A 15,940-nucleotide genomic window follows, 5' to 3' on the forward strand; every position below is an offset into this window, starting at 1 on the left:
CAATCTTGGCCTAGTTTGGGGGTTTCCCAAAGATGGCGCCTACATGGGTGTCCTGCAGAGCTTGATCCTGACCCCCAGGGTAGTTATGGACTCTGACCCCAGCCCTGTCATCCTCAAAAACCAGGCTCAACCATGGAATAAAAACTGTATTTACACAACACGTCACTATACAAGGATTTTTAAAAGAAGGTAGTGTCAAGAGGGACCGCTGTGCTGGCTGGCGGCCAAGCTCAAGAGATTCGCCTGTAAAGAAGAGGAACGTGCGTTAGCATAGCAGCCTAAGGTGGGCTGCGGTGGGGGAACACCATGCAGAAAGGGCAAAGGTGGCCTTACCTTCAGGAAAGACTCCACCTGCTTCCCAGAGATGCCTTCCACCTGTTCCAAGTCCTCCACCTAGTGGGACAGCAACACTAGGAAGGGAGTGGACACAGCACGGGGACCCCCCCACTGCACCTGTCCCCAGGGTTGTTACCTCACTGAAGGGGCCGTGGAGCTCCCTCCAGCCCACGATGAGCTGGGCTTTCTTCTGGCCAATGCGCTGCAGGCTGCGCAGTTCCCGAGCTGAGCCTTCATTCAGCAGATCCAATAATTTTTTGCGCCCATGTGCCAGTAACTCTGGGCTAATCTGTACCTCCCAGTAGTCCTCATCCTTTTCCACAGCTTCTGACTCAGGGGATGGCTCCAGCTATGAGGTAACAGAAATGCCAGTAAAGGCAGTGGGTGACTGCCATGACGAGGCACAGTCCATCTCTCTGCGGCCTCTCCCCTCTGGTCACTAATTTTGTTGTGCTTCTTTAATTGCTAGCTCCTTTCTCAGTTGCTGTGAAGAGTCAGTGAGTGACTGAGCGCACACATCAATCCTGATTAGGAAGAAGTGTAATTCAGTGGTAGAGCGCTTGCCTTCCATGCTTGAGGGCTGGGGTTCAATTTCCAGTACAGGGGGGAAAAGGGAAACCAAACAAAAAACCCATGCGGGGGAAACTGCATCATGCCATTACAATGGGGACAGTTCTACTAATGTTTTGTGTGGAGAAAATTATATTTTTCATTTTATGTGAGAGATTCTTAAATACTTGTCCATTTCCTAAATAGGCTCTACAGTTCTTAGAGGGCAGGGGCCACATTAGATCCAGTCAGCAGCCAATCCAAACACAAGGGGCATCAGGGGCATCAAGAAGAAAAGAAACAGTGGTAGATATTTTCTATGAGACACATCCATACCTCACTCCCCCACCACACCCCCTCAAAAAAGCTCTATAAGGCATCTTTAAGGCATTATGCAAAAGGCTCCCAGCTGGAAAATGGGGTGGGACTCACCTTCCTTTTGGGGCCTTTCTTCAGGAGCTGGATTTGGTTTGAGGACTCTCGCTGCTTCTGAACTGAAAGGAATTTGGAACTGGTCAAAGACACAGGCCACCTCCTGCCCTCCCTCCCCTCCTAGTAACCATTTGCTTCTCCCATTTCTATTTCCCTAGCTCCTTCCTTTCAACATGACTTTTTTTTTTTGAGGCAGGGTCTCATTCTATAAGGCTAACCTAGAACTCATAGTAACCCTCCTGCCTCACCCTCCTGAGTGGCACCATAGCCAGTCAGTACCCCACTGTCTACAATACTAGAGGACAAGCATCTAGGGCTTCTTCAGACCCAGTGGGAGGATGAGTGACATGATAACAGCATCTTTCCGTCTCTTCCTTTCTGAAATAGCTGCTTCTTCCTGGAACCTGGAACTAAACTTACTCCGTTGCAGGGGCATCACTACAGCCTTTTTCAGGGGCTTTGCCACTGTGCCACTATAAGAGGCAGGCGGCTGGAGAATTGTGGGAGTGTTCTCTTTTTCCCTTGGATCCGGTGCCTCCTGGGCCAACACCTTGGCTTCCAGTTCTTTTTGCTTCATCTTAAGCCTCTGTCGGAAAGAATCATGGGAGATGTGATTTAGCTCCAGCCCCAAAGCAGTGGATTAGGAAGGTTAGCAGATAGAGTTCTGAGGTCCAAGAGGAGAGACAGAATTCAAAATAACTAAGGGAGGTCTACATCAGAGGGCTACCTAAAGACAGAATGAGTCCTTTTAAGCAAGGTATTCAACGTGAGGAGGCTTTGTTTTTTGGTTTGTGGGGTTTTTTGTTTTTGTTTGTTTTTTGGCTTTTCAAGGCAAGTGGTGAAACTCAAACTCAGAGATCTACCTATCTGCCTTCAGAGTGCTCGAATTAAAGGTCTGCAACACCACCTCATGTTTTAAAGATTTTTTTTTTTTGATTATACAGTGTTATACCTGCATAGGCACCAGATCTCACTGCAGACGGTTCTGAACCGCCATCATGCCGTTGCTGGGGCCTGTACTCAGGACCTCTGTAAGGAAAACCAGCATTCTTAACCTCTGAGCAATCTCTCCAGCCTTAGATTTTTTTTTCTTTTACTTTTTTATTTTTTTAAGATAAGGTCTCACTATGTAGCCACAGCTGGCCTAGAACTTACTATGTAGATTGGGCCAAACGAATTCACAAAAAGAGCTGCCTGCCTACTTAGGCAGGTTATATATTTTTACTTATATGTGTGGGTGTTTGGCCTGCATGGATGTCTGTGCGCTATGTGCCTGGTGCCCTTGTAGGTCAGAAGACAGTGATGGGTCCTCTGGAAATAGAATTATAGGCAGTCATGAACTGCTCTGTAGTTGCTAGAAATTGAGTCAGTGTTCTTAACTGCTGAGTCATGTCTCTAGCCTCTGGTAATATATTTACTATCTTGTGTATGTGTGCAGTCTATGTATATACCCAAAGACCTCAGAGAGATGTTTGCTTCCTGAAGCTGGAAGTTGCCTCATGTGGGTGCTGGCAATTGGATTAGTGTCCTCTGCCAGAACAGCATGGGCTCCTAACCACTGAGCCATTTCTCTAATTTGGATTTCTTCCCCCTGTTATCTGATCTCAGTTGTTTCTTAGGCTTCAGTCATGTTAAGTGCATTCAAGCAGGGGCTAGAGAGATGGCTCAGTAGCTAAGTATACTATTCCAGAGAACCCAGGTTTGATTCCACCAATATGGGGCAGTTCATAACTATCTCTTAACTCTAGACCCAGAGTATCTGATAACCTCTTCTGACCTCTGTAGGCATTGCACACATGTGATACACAGTCATAAAGGTCAGAATAAAACCAATATACATAAAAATAAATCTTAAACACCAAACAAACATTATTCCAACAGAAGACAGAAAATGTCCAGAACGGGATGGAAACTGAATTCTAGATCAGCATCTAAGCATCCTTTCCTGTCTGAAGATACTAGGAATGCTTCTTAAAGCTGGTTGGAATATTCAGCCACCTTCCCCAACATTTACCTCAATCTCTAAGTTCTTTTCCTCCACTGTCTTCATGAGCACCATTCGTTCTCGCTTTGGGGTATTCAGTAGGGGGGTCCCTTGGCTTCCCTGGGAACCCAGCAAACGTTCCATACTCAGGAGGTTCTCCAACATGGCTGGATCCATATTGCTTAGCTTCTGTAAGAGGCTGAGTTGAAAAAAAGGTTACCTTTTCTCTCCTCACCTCCAGCAGCAGGACAACCCTTGTCATACCTTAACTTGGTGCATGTGTTCCATGATCCTGATGGGACTCTTTAAGCAGTTACCTAGTCTCTGATAACTGATATCTAGTTATCTTGTCTTTTTCAGGTGAAGTAAACTCTCAGGGATACTGGAATATCAGATAAGAGGCTAACATGCACTGGATGCCACACATTAGGGACCTCAATTCTACCCTGTCCAAGAGGTACTTGTGATAAGGAAGAAGGGGAGGGGGGCGCTGGGAAGATGACTCAGCAGTTAAATGCTTTGCCATGTAAACAAGGGACTTGGAAGTTGGATACTTAGAGCCCACAATAAATGCCAAGTGGGTGTGGCAGCCTATTATTCTAGCCTCAAAGGGAGACACAGGATGCCCCAAGCAAGCAAGCAAGCAGGCTAGAAATACTAGCCACAACAGGAAGCTCTGGGTTTTATTGAGACCTTACCTCAGTGTGTAAGGTACAAGAGTGACTGAGGCAGAGTCTCAGCTTCATCCTCAAGCATCCATATGCATATGCACACATAGCCTTGCATACCACATGCAGATGCACACATAACCATGCATACCACATGCAAGCACACATAGCCTTGCATACCACATGCAGATGCACACATAACCATGCATACCACAAACACAAAGAAAGGGATAAGGTAAGAGCTGAGGGCTTGGACATTTGTAAAGCAAGCAGGGAAAGTGTCACAAAAGAGGCCCTCGTGAACAGGAAAGTTACTAAAGACCTAAAGTGAGAAGACGCCTTTATCCAGTGGGCTGTATACAGAAGATTCTTGTTCCAGCGGAGTCCTGGCTATCTAAGCACAGTAAGTCCTATCAGTCATACATCAATCTGCCTTGAACCTTCACCCTCACCTCTGATGAAAATTGTTTTTTCAAAGTGAAAATGCCACTTTTCTAATAACATCCAGTGAGATTATCTGTGCTACACTGAACGAGCTCTTCAAAGCCACAGGCCATGACCTGTTCTCCATGTCCCAGCCTTAGGAGAACAGCATAAGAAAGTGTAGAGTGAACAGTAGGAATAACTTTTCCTGGCTTTCACAGAACGAGTCATTCTTTTTGGGGAGTGGGGTAGGGAACAGTTTAGAGACAGGGTTTCTCTGTGTAGCTCTAGCTGTTCTAGAACTTGCTTTGTAGATGAAGCTGGCCTCAAAGTCAAGAGATCCACTTGCCTCTGCCTTTCAAGTGCTGGATTAAAGATATGCACCACCACTGCTGGGCACCTGGTTTTCTGTATGAGCTTCCTGGCTTTAAAAACTCAGGATCTCCATCTCCTAAAAGTGAATCCTCAAAGTGAGGATCTAAGCTTGATGCGCCCCATCTAAGCGTGCCTTCGTCCAGAGCGCCAATCTGGCTGGCCCTTTGGTGAGTTTAGGATGAATCCCTTTGCTCAAAGACTCGACAGGCTAACCCCACTGTTACCTCCAGCTATCTTATCCTGTAGGGAAGGCCTGACTCTCACCTTAGTTTCTGGGAGGCAGACGCTGGAGCTGCTGTAGACTCAGGGCTCCCAGTTGATTCTTCTTCAGGGCCTTTGGCCTTCTTTGCCTCTGACGGGCCTAGCAGTTCTTTCTGAGACAGCTTAACAGGTGCCAAGGCTAAGAAGATTAATGAGATAGAAGAATCAGAGTGGTCAGCTTCAGTATCAGTGCTTGGTGATTTTGGCAAACTCCCCAACTCTCCTGGCTATTCCACCCCTCTTCCCTAGTCCTCACCATGAGGCTGTAGACTCTCATTGGTGAAAGGCCGGTTAATCACCTCCTTGGACCTAGCAGTGAAGTTCAATGCTGAAATTGTATCCTGGTAAAAACGTCTTTCAGGAGCAATGTTGGCAATGAGGATGCTATGAGCTGAGCCTCCCAGAGAGTCCTGAGGAGTGAGAATTAGAGTATGGGTCAGACTCCTATTCCTTTACAACAATGCCTGCTTCCCTAACCAGCAGGCCTAAGTGCCACCTTCTCCTGTTCCTTTTGATTCAACATGGGTAGACATGACCTGCAGCAGACGAGTGAGCTTGCTGTCCCGGTATGGTATGCGAGGGAGGCCCTGGTTTAATGCATCCACCACTTTGCCCAGTACAAAGAGGGAGGTGTTGATGGCTCCGCTCTCTTTGAGCCGAATGCCCTGGTTGCCTGTGCGACGGTTGTCCTCTGAACCAGCCAAATCAATAAGGTAGAGTTTTCCTTCCCGCTGGCGAAATGGAGTCAAACGTTCACGCTGATCTACCTAGGGGAAGAGCAAGAGACCCAGACTCAGTCCACATTTCAGGGGCTTCCCAGGCCTTTCTGTCAGCGGGCCTTACCTTGACCAAGAGCACTGCGTGACTACGGGAAGAGCGCTGGTTAAGCCGGGTGGCTCCTACAGCTCGATTTCTACTGGCTGGAAGGAAGTGCTGCTCGAAGTCAGAGAAGCTGGTGATGGGCTTCTGTGTGAGGCCTGGGATCAGGATGTTCCCTCGGCAGTCTTCGCGGATCACGAGGTCTCCTGATGCAGGATCCAAGAGGTCTAATACCTATTTGAGCAGTGACAGTGAGCCCATTTCTCCATGACCAGGGTGCCTGCTGAAGCAGGGGTTAGGATCCCTTTCTCTACTGGACTGTTAGGGTTCTTTCACTTGCTACCCCAACCCTGCCTGTCTAGGCTTCACTACACCTTTACTAGAGGAGAGCTTCATGTCCTCTCTAGATGGCCCTGGTACTTTGCCCCCTTACCTTTTCCTGGTAGATCTCTAAATAGGACATAGCAACAGAAACGTCCCATGGCCGTCCCTCAGCACTCTCTTCCCTTGCTAGTTGCAGGAGGTCCATGAGAGCCCGAGGAATCACTCCAGGTTGCTCTGGGCTGCCCAGCATTGTGTGTGTCTTCCCTGGGCAAAGAGCAGAGAAAGGTATGAAGTTCCCCTCAATGTTCCTAGTTCTTTTCCTCATGCATAGGTAGTTCTCGTCTGGCTCTCTCACCTGCCCCAGTAGGCCCATAGGCAAGTACACTGGCATTCTGCCCTTCCAGCAAGTGCCTTAGGATGGGCTGTACTGAACCTACATAGACTTCCTGCTGAGTGCTCTTCTCGCCATAGAAGGCATCAAACCTGTAGGTGAAAAAAGGTGTTATTAGGATGTCCTATTGATACCCTCACCTAGATGATGCTGGCTTTAAAGGCTCTATCCCATTTTTTTTTTTTTTTTTGACAAAGACCTTCAAAGTGTCTCTGAAAATTTTACCATATCCAGTCATTGTACTGATGTTAGGGAAACAAATTAATCTCACACTGCAATCTGGTTGGCCAGATATCCATACTCTACAATGATTCAGGAGACAAGCAAGACCATGTTAGAAGGAATAAATGATTTTGCCAGCAGAAGGAAGTGCTGCCAAGTAGGACACAGGGACAAGAGGCAGTGCTCTGTGGAGGGGAGCCTAAACTCCGGAAGTATGTCCTGAGCTTGACGTGAACAACTGCCTCCCCAGACATAGCAGACAGGGTTCAGAGAGCAGAGCAGGCTGGAGAAACAGAGGCCAGTTGAGCTGCTTGGAAGAGGCTCATTGCCTGCAGGCTGTGCCACGTGCTCCAGGATTCCATCTCTGTGAGCTGGAGTGGGCTCTGGTGATACAGCTGTCTATGGGTCATTTACCTGCTTATAAACCCATATTCCTATAAATAACCCCAAATAAAACGTGTTGGCTCACCAAGTTGGATATTGGTGGTGTCCTTATTTAGGTTATTTTGGCAGTTAGTTCCTGCCCTGTGACAAGCACCCACACAACATGGTGTGAAAGGGCTTTCCAGTATTTTCCTTGAGGTAGCATTGGAACAGGGTAAATAAAAGGTTGGCCTAGTGAGTCAGTGCATGCTGACAAGAGAGAGCTGGAAAGGGCCAGAAGCCTAATTGCTAAGGGATTAGCACTGAGGTAAACTAACTTCCTATAAAGAAGCAAATAATAAATATTTTAGGTTTTGTGTAAACATGCCTTAATTCTAAGGCTAGTTAAGCACCTATTGTTTTGTAAACAAATGATAAACTTTATTTACAGAAAAGTCTACTGTGCTGGGCATGTCAGCACAGCACCTGGGATCCCAGCACTGAGGAGGGAAGTCAAGAGGATCAGTAGTTCAAGGCCAGCCTGGACTTTATGAGACCTTGTTTCAAAAGAACAAAATCCAAAGAAACAAAAAAATGAAACAACCAAATGGAAGACTTTGGTTGGATCTGACCTGCATGCAGTCTGTGGTTTATAGCCCTCTAGGCCAGACTAACAGGCCAAGTGTAAGTCTTTTGTGTAGTTCCCGTCTTGTTTGCCATTCCGGAATCTGAATGGTCTTCTCTGGTTGACTGCCAGGTCTGCTTTCCTGCCCTTCCCCTGTATTTTCTAGAACTTATTTGAAGCCACATTGCTCCTTCCTTCCTTTGTTCAACTTCTAGTCTTTCTCCACAGCACTCACCTCACACCATTAACATCTAAATAACTGGAGGAAGGATTGAGTGACAGCAAGGAACAGGATCCTGAGAGAGAGAGAGAGATCTCAGAAACCCAGTGAGAGTAACAAACGCGCAGGCCGAGGTGGAGGATCAGCCTGAACCTTACTGATATTTGAGCGTCTCCTGGTATTTCTTCCAGTTAGCCACTTCAAGAGAGCAGCTGTCTATGGCTCGGACACAGGGGAGCTCCTTCGCTTCTGTCTCTCCATCCATAAACGGGCGCAGCCGCACAGCCACCCTTACTCGAGCTAGAGGCGGACGCCGGCCAAGCCCTCCTTTGCTTACACAGCGGCCAGGTCCTGCAATAGACCAGTTTTAGGTGTTAAAATTTGGAGAAGCACAGAGAAATGGGAATCTACTTTGCTAGAAGGTCCAGGGGTGCCTCTTACTTAGGGGGAAGCTCTTTTCATCATGGTTGTTGTGATGGTTGACCCAGGGAGTGGCATTATTAGGAAGTGTGACCTATTGGAGGAAGTGTGTCATTGTGGATGTGGGCTTTAAGACCCTCATCCTAGCTGCCTGGAAGCCAGTATTCTGCTTGCTGCCTTCAGATGGAGATGTAGAACTCTTAGCTCTTCCTGCACTATGCCTGCCTGGATGCTGCCATGTTCCTGCCTTGATGATAATGAACTGAACCTCTGAACCTGTAAGCCAGCCTCAATTAAATGTTGTCCTTACAAGAGTTACTTTGGTTATGGTGTCTGTTGTTATATATAAGGCAAGTTTTTTTTTTTTTTTTAAGATTTATTTCTTTTATTTTTTATTTTATTTAATTAATTAATTAATTAATTAATTAATTTTGAGACAGGGTTTCTCTGTATACCCCTGGCTGTCCTGGAATTATTTATTTATTTTGAGACAGGGTTTCTCTGTATACCCCTGGCTGTCCTGGAACTCACTTTGTAGACCAGGCTGGCCTCGAACCCAGAAATCCGCCTGCCTCTGCCTCCCAAAGTGCTGGGATTAAAGGCGTGCGCCACCACCGCCTGGCAGATTTATTTATGTATCTGAGTACACTGCTTCAGACACACCAGAAGAAGGTATCAGATCCCATTACAGATGGTTGTGAGTCACCATGTGGTTGCTGGGAATTGAACCCAGGACCTCTGGAAGAGCAGACTGTGTTCTTAACCACTGAGCCATCTCTCTAGCCCCATAAGGCAAGTCTTATAAGGACCACATTTAATTGGGGCTGGCTTACAGGTTCGGAGGTTCAGTCCATTATCATCAAGGCAGGAGCATGGCAGCATCCAGGCGGATGTGGGGCTGGAGGAGCTGAGAGTTGCACCTCTTATTCTGAAGGCAGCAAACAGAAGACCGGCTTCCAGGCAGCTAAGATGAGGGTCTCAAAGCCCACTCCCACAGTGACACACCTACTCCAACAAGGTCACGCCTCCAAATAGTGCCACTCCCTGGGCCAACCATATACAAACCATCACAGTTGTGCTGTGGGCGTCCCTCAAGTAAGCCAGTTCCTTCTCTGCTCTATAAGTAGGGTAGGTGGACACAAGACACAAAGCAGAATTCTCCAAGTGTGATATATACATAAATAACATGGAAGATTTTGTTTAAATCTATAAACAGCATAAGTCTCTGAATGAATCTGAGATTGTCTTTCTAACAAGGTTTCAGACAGTGCTGGGCCCCACTGTGAACTGCCAATCACAGGAATACCCTAAAGGACTAAGACCTCCTCTCCTCTCCTCTCCTCTCCTCTCCTCTCCTCTCCTCTCCTCTCCTCTCCTCTCCTCTCCTCTCCTCTCGTCTCCTCTCCTTCCCTCTCCCTCTCCCTCTCCCTCTCCTCTCCCCCCTCCTTCTCTCCTCCTTCTAAGACTTTACATCTGACACTGACAGAACCAAGCAAGGGCTGGAGAGATGGCTCAGTGATTAAAAGTACTGGTTGCAACCGGGCGTGGTAGCACATGCCTTTAATCCCAGCACTCGGGAGCCAGAGGCAGAGGCAGGCGGATTTCTGAGGCCAGCCTGGTTTACAAAGTGAGTTCCAGGACAGTCAGGACTACACAGAAAAACCCTGTCTCGAAAAACCAAAAAAAAAAAAAGAGTACTTGTTGCTTACACAGAGGACCCAGGTTAGGTTCATGGTAAACACCTGGGGGCCAGGCCAGGAGAAATGTCTTGAGTTTGAGGCCAATATCCTTTTCTGGTCGCTATGGGCACCCCCCCCCCATGTACACACATACACACACATCAATAAAAAGGGAAAAGTCCTGGGTTTTACTGAAATGACTTGTTGATCATTTAGTTAAATACAAAAGGCAAACAAGACAAAGATACAGACGTGTAACTCTTATCTGACACACTCGTCATTTCTTTCCAGTGATTTAGTCATTGGAAAAAAATCCTAAACTATTTTTTATTGTCAAAAAACACAAAAGTTTTTTTTTTAATCCTTATTTTTTATTTATGATATATGTCTGTTTGAATGAATGCCCCTCCTAGAGCGGTGCCCACCAAGGCCGGAATCGAGAGTCAGGTCCTCTGGAGCTAGAGGTATAGAAGATGTGAACAGTCCAATGCAGGTGCTCAGAACCAACTCAGGTCCTTTGGAAAGCAGCATGAGATCTTATAGATGAGCCCTCCCTCCAGCCCCAAGCCTCTATTTACAGGTTAAAAAAAAAAAAAAAAAGAATCTCTGGGGCTGGAGAGATGGCTCAGCAGTTAAGAGCATTGACTGCTCTTCCAGAGGTCCTGAGTTGAATTCCCAGCACCCACATGGTGGCTCACAACCATCTGTAATGGGATCTGATGTGTCTGAAGACAGCTACAGTGTACTCACATATATAAAATAAATAAGTCTTTTTTTGTTTGTTTGTTTTTGTTTTTGGAGACAGGGTTTCTCTGGGTAGCCTTGGCTCTCCTGGAACTCACTTTGTAGACCAGGCTGGCCTTGAACTCAGAAATCCACCTGCCTCTGCCTCCCAAGTGCTGGGACTAAAGGTGTGCGCCACCACGCCAGGCTCATAATAATTTATCTTATCTTGGAAAGTATCATAACAAAGTTCAGAGAGATTCAAGCCTGGATCATTTATTCTAAAATTGTTTCAGTTTGGTTGGTTTGTTTTGCGATCATAAGGGGCCTCTATAGTGCTAGACACTCAGTGCCTGAGTCTGAACCCTGACCTCCTTCCTGAAGGAATTCAAAACCCAGCACACTTGTGAGACAAGTTTCCCAGCCATCCATTTCCCTGGTTATCTTATTAGTTTTCCTGACTATTCCTCAGTTTAGCAATCTTAATTAAATGCTTTCCCTATGTCCCATCCTCTGTCAACTTTTGTATTACTAGCATTCTGAGTTGTATAGTTCTTTGTTTCGAGGCTGTCACACTGTAAACTGTTCAACCCCGGTAGCACTCTCCTTATTCACCTCCAAGTTGTAATGAGCAAACCGTCTCCAGACGCTTCCACATGTTCACTGGGGTACAAACGTCCCTAGGTGAGATAGCTCAGATTCACTTCACAGGCACAGTCACCTGCTCTCTTGGCACCAATTATCTTTTGTTCCTTTTAAAAATATTATCTTCACCCGGGTGGTGGTGGTGCACGCCTTTAATCCCAGCACTCGGGCGGGAGGCAGAGGCAGGAGGATTTCTGAGTTTGAGGCCAGTCTGGTCTACACAGTGAGTTCCAGGACAGCAGGGCTATACAGAGAAACCCTGTCTTGAAAAACCGGAAAAAAAAACACAAAAAAACAAACCATCTTCAAGTTGATGACTCCTCCTTAGCACTTCCTATTAAAGAGCTGTCTCTGGCTGGCAGAGCTTCCGCCCAAGCTACCATCTAGCTTCTCCTGGATGTTCTTAGGTACCTCAAATTCCACCTGTACTAAACTCTTCCCTTGCCCATCTCTGCAACTGTTTCCTCACTTTGCTAACACCCACAAATAGCTCAGACCCCCCACAAGAAGAATTTTTAACTGTTTTCTTTCTTCCCACAGTCATCAATACCTGTTAACTCTTTTTAATTTAAAATTTCTCTGATGTTATGTATGTCTGTGTGCTACTGTGCTGGCTAGTTTTATATCAATTTGATATAAACTGGAGTCACCTGAAAGGTAGCAATCTCAGTGGAGCAAAAGCCTCCATAAGAAAAAGCTGTAGAACATTTTCTTAACTAGTGACTGACTCGGGTGGTGTCAGTATCCTTGGGTTGGTAGTCCTGGGTCTTGTAGGAAAGCAGGCCATGGTGAACGGAGAGTGAGCGGATGAAGTAAACAGCATCCCTCCATGGCCCCTGCATCAGCTCCTGAGTATCAGTTGCAACCCTGCTTGCATTCCTGTCCTGACTTCCTTCAGTGATGGATTAAAATGTGGGAGTGTAAGCCACATAAACTTGCTTTTGGTCACTGTGTTTCATCACAGCAATGATAACCCTAAGAGAACCTCATACATTCCCGATGACCGTGGAAGCCAGAAGAGGGCATCAGATCTTCCAAAACTGGAGTTATAGATGGTTGTGAGCCACCATGTGGGTGCTGGGAACCCAACCAGGATTCTCTGGAAGAACATCCAATTTTCTTAGCAGCTGAGCCATCTTGCTAGCCTTGGCTCTACCTTTTTTTTTTTTTTTTTTTTTGGTTTTTCGAGACAGGGTTTCTCTGTATAGCTCTGGCTGTCCTGGAACTCACTTTGTAGACCAGGCTGGCCTCGAACTCAGAAATCTGCCTGCCTCTGCCTCCCAAGTGCTGGGATTAAAGGCATGCGCCACCAAACCCGGCTGGCTCTATCTTCTTAAATATGTTTTTGTTTTTTGAGAAAAGCTGGCCCTGAGCTCCCAATCCTCCTACCTTGGCCTTTTGCGTGTGAGGATCACACCAGTGGTAGGTTTTAATTCTTCTTCTGTTTGTGCACACCCACACCTATGTGCGAATGCACATGGGCATGGAGGCCAAAGATCAAACCCTAGTGTTCCTCAACATGGGATGAAACTCAGTCCTCAGGCTTCCGGGACAAGGACTTTACCGCTGAGCGGTGCTCCCAGCTTGCTCCTCTCTACTAGGAAGAGACAACCATTCACCACAATCTTCCTGGCCTCTTTTATTGCTAAGCAACGCTTGCTCTTTTTGATATTTTCAAGGTTGAGTAAAAGTCCACCCAACCTCTGAACCCACTTTAACTACCATTTTCACTATCTTTTTATGTACGTGTTTTGCCTGCCTGCATGGAGATCCAGGAGGCAATCAGTCTCTCGGTCTGAATCCTATCTGACTAATGGAATTCAAAATTCGGCACGAAAGTATGTGCACCATGTCCAAGCCTGGTGAACGGGACCGTTACTGGAATTACAGAGCACTAAACCCAGCTCCTCTCTCAGTCCTAACTATCATTTCTCTCTCTTCCCTTCTCTTATTTTGGTTTTTCCAGACAGGGTTTCTCTGTGTAGCCCTGGCTGTCCTGGAACCCACTCTGTAGACCAGGCTGGCCTTGAACTGAGATCCACCTGCCTCTGCCTCTTGAGTTCTGGGATTAAAGGTGTGCGCCACCACTCAGCTTCCAATTACCATTTCTTAATAAAGATTTCTCAAAATACCCAAAGGTTTGTTTCAGATTCTACACTACAAGTTTATGCTTTTCTACCAATGTATTTCCTCATACTACATTTGTTTATGGGACTATTTGAAAATGATTGTAATTTCTTGGAAAGGGCTAACAGTCTTTCAGCACTTTAACGTTTACTACATACCAAGCACCCTGGGTCTCAGAGTCTGTATTCGGACATAACTGTCAAGGGCAGAGGCATTACAGTGTAACTACCTGAGTGTGAATTTAGATTCCCAATATTTACTAGTTGTGCTATCTTGAAGAAGCTATCTACCCCATTTATGCCTGCTTCCTCTTGTCAAAACACAAGTACAGGGGGCTGGTGAGCCTTAGAAATTGAGTGCCTATTAGTTTTCTAGAGGTTCTGAGTTTGGTTCCCAGGGTCCACATCTGGTGGCTCACAGCTGCCAGTAACTCCAGCTTTAGAGGGTCCAACACTTCTGGCTTCTGCGGAGATCCACACATAGGTGGCACACATTGATAAAATTAAAGCTTTTTGTTAAAGACAGGGCATTAACAGTCATGACCTCAGAGCTCTGTACAACATTAAACGGTTCATCACAAAATGCTTGCAGCACTGCCTGGCTGAGGCGTTCTCCTAAAGGTCTGCCTCCCCCAAAGCCAAACAAACAGGCCAGATTTCGGCCTATAGAAAGAGGAAAGACACGCATACGCAAATCGTCTTAGGAAAGATTTGGAATCTCCTGGCAGCCAGCCTTTTCACCAGGAAAACAGCATCCGGTTCCAAGGCTGGAGGGAAAGGATTTTCCTTTGCCGTGTGATCTCACACAGCCTTCAGTCGGAGTGGGATCTCTGAACAGACAGACAGACAGACAGACAGATAAAGAGGCTCTTCGCTGCTCAGTCTTTACAGACGGGTGGCTGCCCGGCTTTACAGATGACACAAATTGAAGCGCACACATTAGCGCTCAGGCTCTAGACAGGAGCTGGAGCCTCGGCAGGGTCTCAACCCCCTCTACACCGCCGAAGGCAGCGAATAGAGGACAGGGTGCGGTGGCGCCCACCTCCACGCCCGCCAGCCAGCGTCCCCTCGCCCTTCCGCCCCGCGCCGGCTGGATTTTCCGGGACCACTGCTACTCTGTAAGTCTCACGCAGTGGTGCTCCCTCCTCCCGGCCCGCGTACCTGAGGTGGCCGACGCCATCTCCCGTCGCTGCGGACACGTCTTAGCCCTTAAGCTCATAGCCTTCCCTTCTTCGGCCCGCTTCTCTCTTTTGAATTACCGGGGCCCCGCCTCCCTCTCAGATTCGACCAATCGCAGCTACGTGCCGCCGGAAGTTTCGGTTCTAATTTACCGTAATTCCGCCGTCTCGGGCTCACTTCCGGTCTCGAAAGCAAAATATTCCCAGGGATAGGGCCCTGGAGTCTGTCACTAAATGGTCAGTAACTGAGGTCCCTGCACTTTCAGGCTTTTGAATTGCCAGGTTGGAATTGGCTAAATGCAGACTTTCGCCCGACTTTTCCTTCTCAGCTTTTCTTCTGAAAGCACTTGATTGATTCTATATTCAAAGTTCCCAGCTCTGAATACAATTTTTGCCTTTTGGAGCGGACAGAATCTCTTTGTAGCCCTGGCTGTCCTGGTGTGAGAAGGCAAAAAGTTCCTCTTTGAACTTGACTCCCCCACCACCACCCCTTTTTTTTTTCTTACTGTGGGAAAGTTCCCAGCCCTGTTTTAGAATCTTGGGACAAAATGCCCCCAGCTAATTGCATGCGTTTGGCTTCTGTTAAACTGCTTGCTTTCCTTTGCCCTGCAACTGCCAAACAGGATGTAGTTTTTGTGTGCTCTTTACCTTTAAAAGCTTCTGTAAAATGCAGTTGAGACTGCTTTGTGAGGAGTTTCTTTCCAGGAATTTTCTAGCGACTTAATACAGATTGTCAAACCAGACTTTGGTGGTCTTTGGGTCTCTAACTAGCAACATTGTAACTCACTATGTAGACCAGGCTGGGTTTAAACTAACAAAGACCTGCGCTCTTCTGCCCTGGAAGCTGCAACACTTTGCCATCTAACCATGAAGGACCACAGTGAGACAGATTATCTTTAGGTAGCCCTGGCTGTCCCAGAATGGTGTAGACTAAACTGGACTCAAACTCACAGAGACCTGTCTGTCTTTGCCTTCCTGGTGCTGGGACTAAAGACAGGAATCAAAGTTGTGTGTCACTACACCCAGCTAAATTCAAAGATATTGACTAGCACAATTTACAGGTCTAGAATGAGACGGCATTTCACACAATCAAGAACTGATTGGTCACAGTCTAGTGACTTAAGGTTAACTTCATTACCATGGAAATGGAAACTGGACTGTTTGACATTTTGGTTAT

General features: G+C 46.8%; 1 protein-coding gene across 2 annotated transcripts; it reads right to left on the reverse strand.

The window, feature by feature from the left end:
- Window positions 1-131: 131 nt before the first annotated feature.
- Kif22 (kinesin family member 22) lies at window positions 132-14,870 on the reverse strand. Of its 2 annotated transcripts, NM_145588.1 has the most exons (14): window positions 14,747-14,823; window positions 8,151-8,343; window positions 6,527-6,654; window positions 6,281-6,435; window positions 5,872-6,081; window positions 5,565-5,795; window positions 5,285-5,438; window positions 5,032-5,167; window positions 3,332-3,500; window positions 1,738-1,903; window positions 1,318-1,379; window positions 473-685; window positions 334-393; window positions 134-243 (listed from the first exon to the last, which is right to left on the reverse strand). In NM_145588.1, exons 1-14 carry the CDS (start codon window positions 14,802-14,804, stop codon window positions 196-198), a joined length of 1,983 nt encoding a protein of 660 aa, NP_663563.1. In that variant the 5' UTR covers window positions 14,805-14,823; the 3' UTR covers window positions 134-195. The 2 variants fall into 2 exon arrangements, with proteins under 2 accessions (XP_006507264.1, NP_663563.1); XM_006507201.2 differs by having other exon boundaries at window positions 132-393; window positions 14,747-14,870.
- Between the last annotated feature and the right edge of the window lie 1,070 nt (window positions 14,871-15,940).

Source organism: Mus musculus, chromosome 7 (assembly GCF_000001635.26).
Source record: "Mus musculus strain C57BL/6J chromosome 7, GRCm38.p6 C57BL/6J".
NCBI lineage: Eukaryota > Metazoa > Chordata > Mammalia > Rodentia > Muridae > Mus > Mus musculus.